Source organism: Heterocephalus glaber, unplaced genomic scaffold (assembly GCF_053883595.1).
Source record: "Heterocephalus glaber isolate CG9 unplaced genomic scaffold, H.glaber_assembly_v1.0 deba00001610, whole genome shotgun sequence".
Lineage (NCBI taxonomy): Eukaryota > Metazoa > Chordata > Mammalia > Rodentia > Bathyergidae > Heterocephalus > Heterocephalus glaber.
In genome coordinates this window covers 34,631,208-34,646,903 of record NW_028258381.1, presented here as the reverse complement: position 1 = coordinate 34,646,903, position 15,696 = coordinate 34,631,208, and the positions used below count along the sequence as shown (strand labels likewise).

At 48.5% G+C, this 15,696-nt stretch overlaps 1 protein-coding gene across 5 annotated transcripts in view; it reads left to right on the top strand.

Moving 5' to 3' along the window:
* Mad1l1 (mitotic arrest deficient 1 like 1) overlaps nucleotides 1-15,696 on the top strand; it is a 348,970-nt gene that overhangs the window by 276,074 nt on the left and 57,200 nt on the right. For all 5 annotated transcript variants that reach the window (XM_013070590.3, XM_021254641.2, XM_004840361.4 and 2 more), the window contains one exon: nucleotides 15,437-15,627. In XM_013070590.3, the coding sequence (XP_012926044.2) occupies nucleotides 15,437-15,627 (191 nt within the window). The remainder of the gene's footprint in view (nucleotides 1-15,436; nucleotides 15,628-15,696) is intronic.

Genomic DNA, 15,696 nt, shown 5'->3' with positions numbered 1-15,696 from the left:
ACACTGAGGTCCCTCACAGACTCTCCCCCATGCCCCCAAGCCTGTGATGTGCATTTCTAGAACAGCTTCCGGACCTTCAGTCCAGCCTCCCCAGAGCAGGAATGGTTTACCCTGTTGGGCAGCCCCAAGTAAACTGCCCCACCCTTTCTGAGGCTGCACACTAGTCCTCATCTCCAAGTGGTGATGGTGATAGCGCTTTCAGCAGCTGGCTCATTGGCCATGCACAAGGCATATGCTACTATTTGGACTTACAGAGACCTGACCTATGCTCAGAGCCTCTGCTTCTGCTCTGCCTGGGGCAGGTGAGAGCATAGATCAAGAGCAGTGGGCCAGCTCTGGGTTCCTGGACTCCAGGGCTGTGAGTACCTGGCAATGAGAAGCCATCCTCCCCAGAGCTGTGGGCTGTGTTGCCAAAAGTGGCCATGTGGCCCCGCCCAGGGCCAGGGCTTCTCTGCATCCTGAGACACTTTGCTCATCCTAGGCCAGGGATTACCTTCCCCAGAGCTGCTCGAAGAGGACCCTAGAAAGGAGTTGTCCAGTGCCCTCTGCAGAAACAAAGGGACTCGGAGACCCTGGCAGCCACAGGGTCACCATGCCCAATAGAGTCCCTCACCCTCCAGGGAACAGCATCCCTAACAACGGGCCTGCAGCCAGCAACTTCTCTTCACTACCCACTCCTGCTTGCCCCTGACCCCTGTACTCCCTCTCCACTGGCTCCTCTTGGCAGCCATCCCATTAAAGTCTCTGGATCCCCAGTCCCCAAACAAAATGGATCCTGTTTGCCTTCCTGAGCCCAGACATAACCCCAGTCACTGTCCAGCTCTCAGGCCTTTGGTTGGACACCACTCCTGATCCAGCTGAGCTGAGCTGGGTTGGAGGAGGCCCATGTGCCCCAGAACCCAGGGTCAGGACCACTGCACACAGAGAATGTGGCTGGCACAGGCTCCCACATCCCTTGCCCTGTGCCTTTCAGCAGTGGAGTCCGTGGAATACTGAGGGACCCTGCTTCCCCCACCCCTACATTTCTTTCTTATGCTCCTGTCGTGCCTGCCTGGGGCTCTGTGATCCTAGTTCCACAGCCCTGCATGCTGGAGGTCTTTGGGTGGGTCCACAGGCCTTGAGTTTCCAAGGAAAATGTGCTCCAGCCCGCTCCCCACCTGTGAGCTCATTTGTCAGCAGACTGCTGCCCAAGGGCCAGTGCTCCCAGGCACTCTGGGGGTGTTGGGTTGGACAGAGGAGGCTCCATTCGCATGGAGGAGAGGCAGTGGGTGTCCACCAGAGGTGCAGACCCAGCCTGGGCTGCAGAGGGCTGAAGAAGCTTGGAGGGAAGGTGTTTGGAAATGACTGGAGGAGCTGGGTCTCGAAGCCTGTCGTTGAATATCGTCCCCTGATAGGAGACCATAGGCAGGACTAGGTGGTGGTTGCACAGGTGTGAGCTGCACTGCCTGAGAGTGAGGGCAATAGCTTGTCAAGGTCAGAGTCATTTGGAAGGGGTGATACCCCAGACAAGACCCCACAGGGTCTCAGGCCAGGGACCTGGTGTGGGGTTAGGGTACAGTGGAGAGCAGCCTGCAGAGCTACGTGGCCAAGGCCTCAACACCAGAGCCAGAGTCTAGCCCCCTGGACCACAGGCAGCTGGCTCCCAGTTTTCCATCCATGAGCTGGAGACAATGTAACAGTTCTTTTCTGTCAGTCACCAGGCTACCATGAGAACACCCATGACCTCCTTAACCCACCACTGGATGTTCCTGTGGTAGATGTGGCCTTGCTCTGGGTAGATACAGTGGTTGAGAGAAGGGCCGGTAGACAAGTCAAGGGTGATGCCACAAGATGAAGTCAAGGGCCCCTGTCTATGCAGACAGCACAGCTCCACAGCTGGGAACCTCATCAGTGGGGATCCAGGGGACTTTCTGACCAGAGGCCCAAGTGACCAATGGAGGGTGTGGTGCCTGAGGTGGTGCAGCTGTGGCCCCATCACCTGACACCTGGCAGGTGTGTGTGAGGGTCCCTCTCCCGGTGCTGCTGAGTGGCCTAGTGCATCTCACAGTCCAGCCCACCTGAGCACTGGCTGTTCACACCTGGCCAGGTAACATTGAGCCCCCAATGTCCGGCCTTCCGTGGCCTGTCTCTGAGTCCATCAGGGAGTGCAGCATCCCTCCCACACAGGGTCAGCCCATGGCTCCGCAGACACCCAGGGCTGCTGCCTTCCTCCACCAAGCGCAGCCCTCTCTCTCGCTGAAGGGGTTCTGCAGCCGGGGTGGTGTCCTCAGGGGCCTCAACAGCTCTGTCCTTGAGTCGGGGAGGGAATCTTCCTGCAAATATGATACCAGCGCCGCCTGTCGCCCCAGGACTCTCCCACCCCATAATCTGGTGGGCTGTAATTGCTGGTGTCTTTTCAGATCATTTTTGTGGAAGGTGACAAGCTGCTTGCCAGAGTGAGCAGTTAATCACACAGAGAGGCCCTGTTTGGAAGCTGCACAGAGCTTACCCGGGGGGCGTCTGCCGGCAGCCAGGCGGTGGGCAAGAGAGCTGCTCATCTGCATGTAATTCCAGGGCAAGCATCTCCTCTCTCGGGAAAAACGTGCAATTTCCGGCCCAGCAGGGGCTGCAGCACGTGATGGAGTCGAGGCTCGGGGCCCAGCACCAGCAGAGCTGAGGCGACCCATCCACACAGGGCAGCAGAGGCCTGCCCAGCAGGGTGTTCGTTGCCCACCACAAAGGCCTACACTTGGGGATGTGGTGGCCATCTGCCTAATGCTGTGCAGGGTGGATGCCAGGGAAGGCCTTAAAGGTGGCTTGGCTAGTACAGGTGTGGGCCTTGCACATGTCAACCTGCCAGCTGCTCAGTGGTCCCCCAGAGTGTAGATGTGGGACAGATGGATGGCCTCCAAGGCCCTGTGCCATGTTGGGACAACAGCTCCGCCTCCTGGTACGTTGGACCCACAGCAGGCCCATGAGGGCACTGGCCAGCCCACTAGGGCTTCTCCCTGCCACACTGTAGACAGCCAGGAGCAGGGCGCAGACCTCACCACTACAGCCTCACCGTGCCTGGTTCCCACGGCTGCTAATAAAATTGCATAAATATTTCATGCCTAATTATTAAATATTTAAAAATGTAAAACTGGAATAGTTTAGAAGTTAGTGAGACATGAATAATTCAGCCTGGAAGTGCAGCTCCACATTGGGTCTGAAGCGGGCCAGCACGGTCCTGTGTCTGCCAGTGTCCTAGAGCATCCTCACCCCAGGGGGCAAGCAGCAGCCTCTCCAGTCTGAGGTCAGGTGGGGCTTGGTGTGGGAGCCTCTGGTGAGCCCCCCATGGAATTCCCCAGGGCTGGCCTCACCAGGCCAGCCTGCTGACCCACGTCAGTCTAGCACATTCACTCTGAATCCAGGTTCACACCCCTGTAAAGACAGCCTCATCTCTGACCACCTGACTAGATCCAGGCACAGGGCACAGGCCACAGCCCTTCCTGTGGCCGGCGCTTGCCAAGGAGCCCTGGAACCTCAACCACCAGGAACATAGCAAATAGGCTTTCAAAGAACACAGCCAGATTTGTGGGGGAGAGCAGACCACACTCTTTTCTAACCACACAGTGCTTCTGCAAAGCTTCTGCAGGTGCCAAGTTCGAAATACCCACCTCACACACAGCTCAGGCTTAGAGGGCTGTGTTTTTTGTTTTGTTTTTTTTAAATTCTTTTATTGGTACATTTTAGGTATACAGTACGTTTACATTTATCATTGGGTGCTTGTACCTGTACATGATGTATCTTGGTTCTTATTTTTTCACCCATTACCTGTGCTCCCTTTATCCCCTCCACCCTTCCCTATTTACATAGATTTCGTTTCCATTTTTTTTCTTTTCTTATAATTTTTCCTTTCCCTTCTTTCCTTTCCCCTTCCCCTCCCACCACACCTACACCTTTGGATCTTTTAATATTTCAAATTATCAATTATCGTTTTAATCATTTTAATCCTTATTTACACTTTCAGTTTCTCACACTACAGAAACTATTCAGTATTTACACATGTGTGTCCTCTTTATGTCACTTAAGAGTATGGCCTCAGGGCCGGGGATTTAGCTCAGTGGTTTCGCCACCTGCTGAGCAAGCGCAAGGACCCGAGTTCAATTCCCGGTACCAAAAAAAAGAGTATGGCCTCGATATGCATCTATTTAGCTATAAATGTCTCTAGTTTCTCATTCTTTATGGCTGAGTAGTGCTCCATTTTATTTTTAAAAAACACATCTGGGCTGGGGATTTAGCCCAGTGGTGCCGCCACCTGCCTCACAAACGCAAGGTCCCGAGTTTGATCCCCAGTACCAAAAAAAAAAGTCTAGTTATTAGGGGCCTGGGATTTAGCTCAAAGGTTTCCCAGCCTGCTGTGCAAGTGCAAGGATCCAAGTTCGATCCCCGGTACCAAAACTAATAATAATAATAATAAAAAAAAATTTAAAAACCATGTCTTTATCCAGTTTCCAGTTGATGGGCACTTGGGCTGTTTCCAAGCTTTAGCTGTTACTAACTGTGCTGCCATAAACATGGGTGCACATATATCACTGTGGTATGATTCTTTTAATTCTTTGGGGAAGATCCCCAGCAGGGAAATAGCTGGGTCAAATGGGACCTCTAGCCCTAGTTCTTTGAGGTATCTCCATACTGATTTCCACAGTGGTTGCACCAGTCTGCACTCCCACCAACAGTGGAGAAGCGTTCCTTTCTCCCCACACCCCCGCTAGCATTTGTTATTGGTTCATTTCTTGGTAGCAGCCATTCTTTGTGGTGTGAGGTGGAATCTCAGTGTTGTTTCCAGCTGCATCTCTCAAATAATCAGTGATGTTGAACGTTTTTTCATATATTTATTTGCTGCTTTTACTTCTTTGTCTGAGAAATATCTGTTCATTTCAGATGCCCATTTTTGAATTGGGTCTTTGAATTTGGGGGATCTGATTTTTTTCAATTCTTTATATACTCTAGATAGTAGCCCTTTGTCTGAGGTACAGCTGCTAAAAAATTTTTCCCACATTGTAGGTTGTCTCTTAGCTCTGTTGGTGGTTTCTCTTGCAGTGCAGAAGCTTTTTAATAAGATGAGATCCCAGTTGTTGATTTTTTGTGCTAGTTCCCGTGCTACTGAGGTTGTGTTCATAAAGTCTTTTCCTATGCCAATGTCTTCAAGAGTTCTACCTAACTTATCTTCCAGCAAGTTTAATGTTTCTGTCTTAATATTTAGATCTTTAATCCACTTTGATCTTAGTTTAGTGCATGGTGATAGGTATGGGTCAAGTTTTAATCTTTGGCAGGTTGAAATCCAGTTTTTCCAATACCATTTATTAAATAGGCTATCTTTCCTCCAATGAGGGTGGTTGGCTCCTTTGTCAAGATGAGGTGGCTGAGTATGTCTGGAGTTGTTTCTGCATCTTCTAATCTATTCCACTGATCCTCAGGTCTGTTTCTTTGCCAGTACCATGCTGTTTTTATCACAGTAGCTTTGTAGTATAGTTTCAAGTTGGGGATTGTGATATCCCCAGCCATATCTCTGTTGCCCAGAATTGCTTTTGCTATTCTAGGTGTCTTCTGGTTCCAAATGAATTTTTGGATTGTTTTCTCTGGTTCTATTGTTGGAATTTCAATCGGCATTGCATTAAATCTGTATAGTAGTTTTGGAAGTATGGCCATTTTCACTATATTGGTTCTTCCTACCCAGGAACAAGGGATGTCTTTCCACTTTCTTATATCCTCCTCAATCTCCTTTTTCAGAGTGCTGTAGTTTTCATTATAGAGGTCTTGTGCTTCCTTTGTTCAATTGATTCCCAGATATTTCATTTCTTTTGCATGCTATTGTAAAAGGAATTGTTTCCTGAGTTTCTCTCTCAGTGAGTCTGGTACTTGTGTATAAGAAAGCTATTGTTTTTTGAGTGTTGACCTTGTATCCAGCTACTCTGTTGAATCTGTCAATTAGGTCTAGAAGTCTTTTGGCCAAGTTTTTGGGTCTTCTGTGTAAAGCATTATATCATCAGCGAATAATGATAGTTTAACTTCTTCCTTTCCTATCTTTATTCCTTTTATTTCTTTTTCTTTTCTAATTGCTGTGGCTAATGTTTCCAGAACTATATTGAACAGGAGTGGTGATAGTGGGCATCCTTGTCTTGTTCCTGATTTTAGCATGAAAGTTTTCAGTTTTTGACCATTTAGTATGTTGGCTATTGGTTTTTCATAGATAGCCTTAATCAGGTTGAGATAAAGACCTTCTATTCCAATTTTCTGTAGGGTTTTTAATCATGAATGGGTGTTGGATTTTGTCAAATGCCTTTTCTGCATCTATTGAGATGATCATATGGTTTTTGCCCTTGACTCTGTTAATATAGTGTATTACATTTATTGGTTTACGAATATTGAACCATCCTTGCACCCCTGGGATAAATCTGACTTGGTCAGGGTGTATGATCTTGATGACCCTCTGTATTCTGTTTGCCAGTATCTTGAGGATTTTCGCATCTGTGTTCATTAGGGAGATTGGTCTGTAGTTCTCTTTTTGAGTTGGGTCTTTCCCTGGTTTTGGAATCAAAGTAACACTTGCTTCCAGGAATGAATTTGGAAGCCTTGCTTCCCTTTCAATTTCCTTGATGAGTTTAAAGAGTAATAGCGATATTTCTGTTTTGTTTTGGGGGGTTTTTTTTTGGTATCGGGGATTGAACTTGGGTCCTTCCACTTGCACAGCAGGTGGTGAAACCACTGCGCTAAATCCCTGGCCCAGTTCTCCTTTAAATGTCTTGTAGAATTCAGCAGTGAAGCCATCAGGCCCTGGGCTTTTCTTTGTTGGTAAATTTTTTATTACATTTTCTAGTATACGTGCTGCCAAAGCAAGCACTTTTATTACATTTTCAATTTCACTCATTGTAATTGGGGTGTTTAGAATTTCTGTATCTTCTTCATTTAAGTTTAGCAATTAGTATTTATCTAGGAATCTGTCCATTTCTTCTGTGTTTTCCATTTTATTAGAGTACAAGTTCTCAAAGTAGGTATTGATGATCCTCTGGATTTCTGCTGGGTCTTTTGTGACTTCACCTTTTTCGTCCTTAAATGCATGGATTTGAGCCTTTTCTTTCCTTTTTTTGATAAGGTTGGCTAAAGGTTTATCGATTTTATTTATTCTTTCAAAAAATCAACTCTTTGATTCATTAACTTTTTGTATCGTTCTCTTAGTCTCCATTGCATTGATTTTTGCTCTAATCTTTATAATTTACTCTCTTGTACGAGCTCTGGGTTTGTTATGCTCTTCTTTTTCTAGGAGCTTGAGGTTCTGCATTAGGTTATTTATCTGAGTTCTCCCTGTTTTCCTAATATGGGCATTCACTGCTATGAATTTCTCGTGTAAAATTGCTTCCATTGTGTCCCATAGATTCCTGTATGTTGTACTGGCATTGTCATTTACTTGTAGAAACTGTCTAATTTCTTCTTTAATTTCCTTTGTGACCCATTGGTTGTGCAGGAGGGTGTTATTCAATTTCCATGTGTTTGTGGGAATTTTGCGGTTTCATATGTTATTGACCTCCAATTTTATTGCACTATGGTCTGATAATATACAGGGGGTAACTTCAGTTCTTTTACATTTACTTAGATATGTCCTATGAGCTAGCTTGTGGTCTATTTTGGAGAATGACCCATGTGCAGCCAAAAAGAATGTGTATTCTGATTTTGTGGGGTGGAACACTCTGTAAACATCTATTAAGTCCATTTGTTCAATAGCTTGGTTCAGTTCTAGAATTTCGTTGTTAACTTTTTGTCTAGATGATCTGTCTATTTGTGGTAGTGGGGTATTGAAGTTCCCCACTACAATTGTATTAGTGCTTATTTGATTTTTCATGTGAATTAATATTTGTTTTGTGTAGTTGGGGGCATTTGTATTTGGTGCATATATATTTAGGATTGTCATCTCTTCCTCTTGGATTGTTCCCTTCACAAGCATGTAGTGACCATCTTTGTCTCTCTTAATTAGTTTTGGTTTGAAATCTACTTTGTCTGCAAATAAGATTGCTACCCCTGCTTTTTTCTGGGTTCCTGTGGCGTGGAGAACTGTTTTCCATCCTTTTACTTTGTCTATGAATTTCCTTTTGAGTTCGGTGTGTTTCTTGTATACAGCATATTGCTGGATTTTGCTTCTTAATCCATTCTGTGAGTCTATTTCTTTTAATTGGTGAATTGAGGCCATTGACATTGATAGTTATAATTGATAGATATTGACTCATCCTTGTTATGATGTTTTGCTGTTGTTGGCTCTTTTATTTCTTATTTTTTCCCCCTTTCCCTTTAGTTTCTTACCTTCCCTGGTGGCTTCCCTCTATTGGGCCTCATGGAGTTGTGACCTACATTGTTTTTTTTCTAGGATATTGATTAGAGTTGTCTGGAGTGCTGGTTTGGGCTTTATGAAATTTCTCAGGTGTTCTTTGTCATCGAAGTATCTAATTTCCCCATCGATTTCAAAAGATAATTTTGCAGGATACAACAGTCTAGGTTGGAAGTTATTTTGTTTTAGGGCTTGAAATACTGCACTCCAGGCTCTTCTTGATTTGAGGGTTTGTGTTGAGAAGTCTGCCGTGATTCTGATGGGCTTTCCTTTGTAAGTGATTTGTTTCTTTTCTCTAACTGCTGTAGGATTTTGTTCTTCTGTTGGGTTTCTGGGATCTTGACTATTATGTGTCTAGGCATAGATTTTTTTTGATCATGGCTAGTTAGAGTTCTATATGCCTCACTTATCTGTATGTCCAATTCTCCACCTCTGTCTGGGAAGTTTTCTACTATTACTTCTGTGAACAGTTTTTTTATGTCAATTGTACTTTCTCCTGTTTTTCGTGGACTCCTATCAGTCTTATGTTATTCTTCGCATCATCTAGGAGCTGCTGGATTGATGTCTCGTGGTCCCTTACTATTTTGAAGAGATCTCTGTTTTCATGGTCCTTCACCACAATCCTGTCTTCTATATCTGATATTCTATCTTCAGATTCCCTTAATCTGCTCTGCATGCTTTCAGTGGAGTTTTTTTGTTCATTTGTTTTTGATTTTTTGTACCGGGGATTGAACTCGGGTCCTTGTGCTTGCAACAGTGGAGTTTTTAATCTCCTGAATATCTGTTTGAATCTGTTTCATGGATTCCATTTCTTTCTTATATTGGGCGATCATGGTTTCCATTTCTTTCTTATACTGGGCCTTCATGGCTTCCAGCATGTTTCTGAGTTCATCTATTTTTTTATCTGTTTCTGTTCTAGAACCTCTGATTATGTCTTTCACTCTGCTCACCATCTCTGTAGTTATCTGGGAAATTATTTCTGCTTTGAATTTTTCTAGAGCCTCATGCATCTGTTTTGTTACTCCCTGTGCTATCAGTTCAGGGTATCCAGGTGATTGATTATCAGACTTCTCCACCTTGTTTCCCCCAGAATTTCGCTTTTGTGAGGTGGAAGTCTGAGTTTGTACCTTACTTAAATGTTTTCTCATTTTTGTTTTTGGTACTGTCCTTGGTTTAGTTCCTGGGTTGATACTTTGAAGTTGTTTATTGTAAGTATCTTTGTTGATGTATTTAGAACACTTATGGAATGGTTGCTTCTCAGAGGTGTCTTCCAGATAGAGCTGGTCTTTAGGTTTTGAGTCTCTAATGGCTGTCTCATTTTCATTATACGAAGGACAACTGATTAGATCAATCACAACACCTTAGCCCAAGTAATACAATCAGCAACACGATAGTATCAAGTACCTCTTAGAAAATGACAGTTTGTGGTAGTTATTAATCTATCACCTTTAACTGTGTGAATTAAATCAAAATCGAGGACCAACCCAACATATGTTTATAGTGAATAAACTCTTCAGTATAGCAACTTTACCCTTCAGGATGGGGAGTTAGAAGGTGCTGGGGAGGGAGGGATAGGTAGGTAGAAGGATAGGGGAAGGTTAGCAGTGAGGCCAGAGGACACAGGCAAGAGAAGGAAAGAGAAGAAAAGAAAGATAAAGAAGAAATACGAATTAGGGGTAGAACAGGAACACAAAGGGAGATGAAGAACAATGTGGGACAGCAAGGGAGTGATACAGAGAGAGAGAGAGAAAGAAAAGAGAAAAGAAAGAAAAAAGAAAAATTTTTTTAAAAGAGTAGCAAATAAGAAAAAAATTAAAAATAAGAGCAAAAAAAAATAGTGGTAATTTTGAAAATAACAAATAAAAGATAAAAATGAAGGGCCTCCTTCAGGGTATGTATCTGCCATCACAATAGATAACATGGTCAGCAGTGTGCAGTTATAAGTCAATGAGTCTCAGTAAGCCAGTCACAGACTCATGAGATTCAGGCAGATTTCTGGCTGCAAGTCCCAAGTTGAGCTCTGTGACCTCCTGCAGGGTTGAACTCTTCCACGTTCTACCGCAGGTTCCAGTTGCCTTTCCCCTGAAGATAGTCCCGGTTCCAATGGGAGGTGATGATCCCTCCAACCTACCAAGCACAGTGGTCTGGTGTGTCTTTAAGAGATTCTCTTCACTTTTCCAGTGGGCTTCAGTTTTCATCAGGGATCCTGAGAGAGGCCCTCTCTCTGTTGTTCACTTCTGCAGCTCAGGACAGTGGTCTTTATGCCCCCCTGTGCCTCTGTAGTGTGGATCCAAGTAGCTGAACAGCCAAGAGGCGGGGGGTGGGGGGAATGTGCTGTTGTTGCAGGCATCTGCGCGGCTAAGCTGGAGGCTGGTAGGCGTGCCAGGGGGTCCTCGCTGCTTGGGTCTCCTGGTCGCCAAGTGGGCAGAGTGAGCCAGACTGAGCAGACTCAGCCTGCGCCTGCTCTGCCTGCACGCACAGCCAAGCTGGAGGCTAGAGGGCTGCTTTTTTTGATGGTGCATTATTTGTTGCTTTTTCAAAGCCTGAAAATTCTAGCTTTGGTTAAGTGGATTTTATTCACTTTTCTAAAACAAAAATGGCTCCATCTCAAGGACATTTCAAAAGTGTCTTGAGGTGGTCAGTGTGTGGAGGATGGGTCATCATTTGGGCTTCCTGCTTGTAATGTCCACCTGAGGTCAGGGCCGACAAGCAGGGAGGATGTTGCATAGGGACCTTCTCAGGATGGGTGCAGGGAGAAAGGTGGCATGGCCCTCAGCCAGTTCAGGGCCATGGGCATTGTGTGAGTCAGCTGTTTGTGACTCATGAAATATCTGAGAAGAACAGCTTAAAGAAAGAATTCATTTGGCTCACAGTTTCAGAGGTTGCAGTCCACGGTGAGCTAACTCCATTGCTTTAAGTCTGTGGTGAGGCAGAACATCATGGCGGAAGGGTGTGGTAGAACAAAACGTCTCTCCTCATGGCAGTCAGGAAGAGAGGAAAGAACAAAAGCAAAAGGAGGGCACCTGGGACAGGGCAGTGCTGCACAGTGGGCAGCAAAGTGCAGCCCAGCCCTAGAACCCCATGCCACTAACACCCATGACTTCACCTAGCCTGGCTGCTGTGGTCCACTGGGTCTGTCCTTCCTTGGACCCCAGAACAGACAGAAGGCAGCAGTCCCAGGCACCCCCGGGAGCTGCTGTCATCTCTGGAAGGCTTTCTGCATGTCTTTTCACCCATTCCCCACCACCAGGGAGAACGGCTGAGCTTCCTCTCCTCCTAGGGCACAGCGACCAGCAGCCCCATGGTTGTGACGAAAGCCGGAGGTCCTGCTGCTGGGACACCCAATGCTGCAGTGGAGCAGCCTTCCCCATCCCACCCTTCTCCTGCCCTTCTGCCAGCTCGCTTTCTCTGGCTATGGGATCCTGTGAGCTATAACCATCTCCTATCTGCTCTCGGCTCTCCTCTGTGTTTGCATTTGCCTTGCATGTCCCCCATCTGCCCACTGGTACCAGCCATTCTCCAAGTTTCGAGCTATGCGGGATCCCCAGAGACTTGAGCCTGTAAATGCTTCTTTATCTCAACATTTTGCTTTCGGACAGGAGTACTCTCCCCTGCTGGCCTGTGTCTGACAGAGTGCGGGTTATTTCTGTCCTGTGTCTTCCCCATGGAACTTCCTCAGCTTCCTTTTGCCATCCCAGGAGGGGCCAGCTGTTGGGCTAGGATAGTAGAGGCAGCATAGCTCACATGCCAGGGCAGTCAGGAGCTACCCAGGGTCTTCTGGCAGCCCAGCCAGTCCTGCACAGCTACCGGCACCCTCTTGCCTAGCTGTGGGTCCTGGATGAGCGACCACGCTCCTATGGCCACCACGCTCCTTCCTCTGCTGTCCTCATCAGGACTTGCTGAGAGCCACTCAGAACCAGGGCTGTCCCTGCAGAGGGCAGTGGAAAGGGAGGGAGCAGCCAGCCCTCCCTGGAGGATGTAGAGACCCTGAGGTGCTTGGCGTGGATGCACAGGGTAGGCACACCTAGGACAGAAGGAGGACAACAGTCTCTGGCAGTTTCCCCTCATCATCATGGCTGCTGCTCAGGATTCAAGGGCAGGAGAAGCCAGCAACAGGGTGGAGGTAGTGGCCAGGGCTCGAGGGCCTCAGGGGCCTGGGGCTGGGAGGAAGCCTTCCCAGAATGAGGCTGTCAGTGCCAGTGCCTGGGTCTTGGTCTCAGTGTCCGCCCTAACATCTTCTACACAGCAAGCTGCCTCAGACACACATGGGGCAGACAAGCCTGAGGTTGGGGGCCCAGAGCCCTCTGGCTTTCAGCAGACCCTGATGGCCATCCAGGCCACTCTGCCAGCTCTGCCTGCATATGTGTTGTCACTGTATGCAAGACCTTGGCAGTGGGGTCATGGTAGACTCTGGGCCCTCTGGGCTTCTGCTTCTGGGCCCATAAGGAGTCCAGCCCAGCACCCACATTTGGAGGCCCTGTGAGAGTCACCAAGAAGACAGCAGTGACACTTCTGAAGCTGGAAACCCATCTTTTATTCATTGAATCCAAACCACCGGTGAATTATTCATTCACATTTATGTAAGCCATTGAACTACAAGAATGACTGAGAGGTCAGAACATTGACCTTCCAGGCCCCAAATCAAGTGACTGTTCTGGCTTCCTTCTCTGGACCCTCTTTGCTGAGGTGGGCTGGCCCCTCTTCCCTGGGGAAGTGGCTTCCCTCCAAGCTGTCAAGGGTGATGGGCCCCCCTCATGTGTAGCTGCAGGCCACAGGTGCCAGGCATGTGGCCAGTGCCCAAGCACCCAGGAGCAGTGCAGCAGCACCTTCTCCCTCCCGGCTGCACACCAAGGGCTGTGGGAGTGTGTATGAGGCTGGAGAAGACCTGCACCCCACCCGCTTCTGGGTCCTGTGAGCTACACAGAAGGGGCCTTTACCTTCTCCAAGGTCAAGCTACATTTATCACCAAGATTTAATTTTTCCCATTGGATGTCAGAGATAGATTAAAGGCCACACAGCCCCTGACAGGGCTGAAATATCACCCCTGGAATGTGGTCAGTGAATTCTCCCTCCTGCTGACGGCTCCATCTTAGGGAGGATTGGCTGAGGGACACAGGGAAGAATATTGGGGTCAGAGCTGCCAATTAACCTTTTGATTTCATAGTCTGATTCCTCCATTCATCAAGAGCTGCAAGCTCATATCCTATTGAGGAGCTCTCAGCTGTGGACACAGTGTCCACCAGGCCTCCACATGCATGATGAATGGAGAAGCAGTGAGGGCAGGGCCATGGTGCATGGTGCCTCATGACCCCTCTGCCGACAGGATGGTTTTTGTCAGGCCACTTCCCCTGTAGGTCCTGGCACCAGGATGCTGGGCTCAGAATATGGGTCTCGAAGAACTCAGAGGGCTTAGAACTCAGAGCTGTGGGTTGGATCCCCAAGAGGCAGTGAGGAGAGTGACAGCCCTGTCTGAGCCTTTGTGTCCACAGCCAGGCCATTGCACTCTGAGCCACTGGTCCTGCATCACCGACATGTGGCAGTGAAATGAGTGTGTGCATGTGGCTTGGGGGCCTGTGTCACCCTGGATGGGAATCCGGAGCTCCTGGATCTCTGTTTTCCTCAGTCATCTAAGGGCTTCTGGTTTCCACTCACCTCTCCTGGAAGGAGGCTCCCCATGCCCACTCACCTCCAGGAAGCCACCCAGACCACGCAAGCCCCATTAACCTGCCCCTGGGCCCTGGGGCGCGAGCTCATGCTTCTTAACACCTCTATGGGTGCTCGGACTCCCACCTTTTCTCTCACACTCCTCTGGGCAGGGGCTGGAGGCCTCCAGGATTGGCCTGGTCAATGAAGTCCTTGGTCCTCAGGCTCATTCTGACCCAGGGCCGCCTCTCCTGGGCACTGCCCGGGGTCAGACTGCTCAGGAGCATGCTCTGTGCCCCCAGCCGCACACCATGCTGATACGCACTTTCCCTCCCTTGGCCCACTGGGAGCAGGCTGCCACGGCCTTGATTCAGCATGGCCCTTGTCACGGCAGCAGGAAGCTGGTGTGGCCCAACTCACACTGAGGCCTGGCCAGGCCAGGGCTCCTATCCTGAGCTCCAGAGTAGACCTCCAGAAGGTGCCAGCTCAGGAGATGGCTCCATTCATGTATAAGTGGAGCTAAGCTCAGTAATTAACAGAGGGATAAATCAAGGTTTAATTACTCAGAAGGCACCTTGGGCAAGAGATTCATGGAACTGTGTGTCCTTGTGGTGGCTTTCCGCAGCTGGTGTCTCCCTAGGTGACTGTAAACCATGGCGGGTGGAGTGGGGAGTGGGGTTGCATCTGCCTCAAATGGTCCGCTTAGAGACACATGGGGGAAGGGGACCAGGCAGAGATGGCTGTCATCCCACAGCTTAGCTGTAGGACCCACCCAGACCCTGCTTCAAGGAGAGACCCCCTCACTAATGGCCTTGCTATGGAGGTGGCAGGCAGGTGACCCCCGCAGTAAATAATCCACAGTGGCCAGACAGCTTCTTGTCCTCCTTACTGCTTCCCTGCAAGGGCTGGATCATGGAGGGCCTGCAAACGTCAGAATCTCTGGGGCTGCATGGCAGATTCAGGTCTTTAGTTATATACCCAGGCTTTTAGTACTTCCTCTCCAGAACATTCTCTCCTGGGCATGTGCACCCCAAGTCTTGGCCACCCCTGGAGCTTCCCAGGGTGACTAGGAGTAGCAGTGCCCATTGGCCGATATCATTTCTCCAACTGAGAACAGGCCTGAAGGCTCCAAGCCAGGGATAGAATCTGGAGTCCAGGTATCTGACTCCAGCATCTGTCTTTCAGAGTCACTGCTTTCTTTAGAGTTGCTGTCGTTAATAGAGTAGCTTTATTATCACTGCCACCAGAAGGTCAGACCTGCTTATCAGCCCGCCTGACTCTTCTGTGTGCACAGATTGGGACTTGCTGATGTGGCACTGGCCTTCCTCGTCTCCAGGTGGGAGTGACTGGGGTTAGGACATGGCTGTCCTTGCCACCTGACCCTGCTTTGTCCCTGTTCCTCCTCAGGTTGCCCAGGCTAGCTGCTCATGCCCCCTCTACTTTTCCCGGCAGAGCTTCGGAAGCAGGTGGAAAGTGCCGAGCTGAAGAACCAGCGGCTCAAGGAAGTGTTCCAGACCAAGATCCAGGAGTTCCGAAAGGTCTGCTACACTCTGACGGGCTACCAGATCGACATCACCGCTGAAAGCCAGTACCGGCTGACCTCCCAGTATGCTGAGCACAAGAACGACTGCCTCATCTTCAAGGTAGGCCCCACCCCACAGCCTGGCTGTGCACAGACTGTCCCTTCCCATCTGGGAGAAAGCAGACTGTTT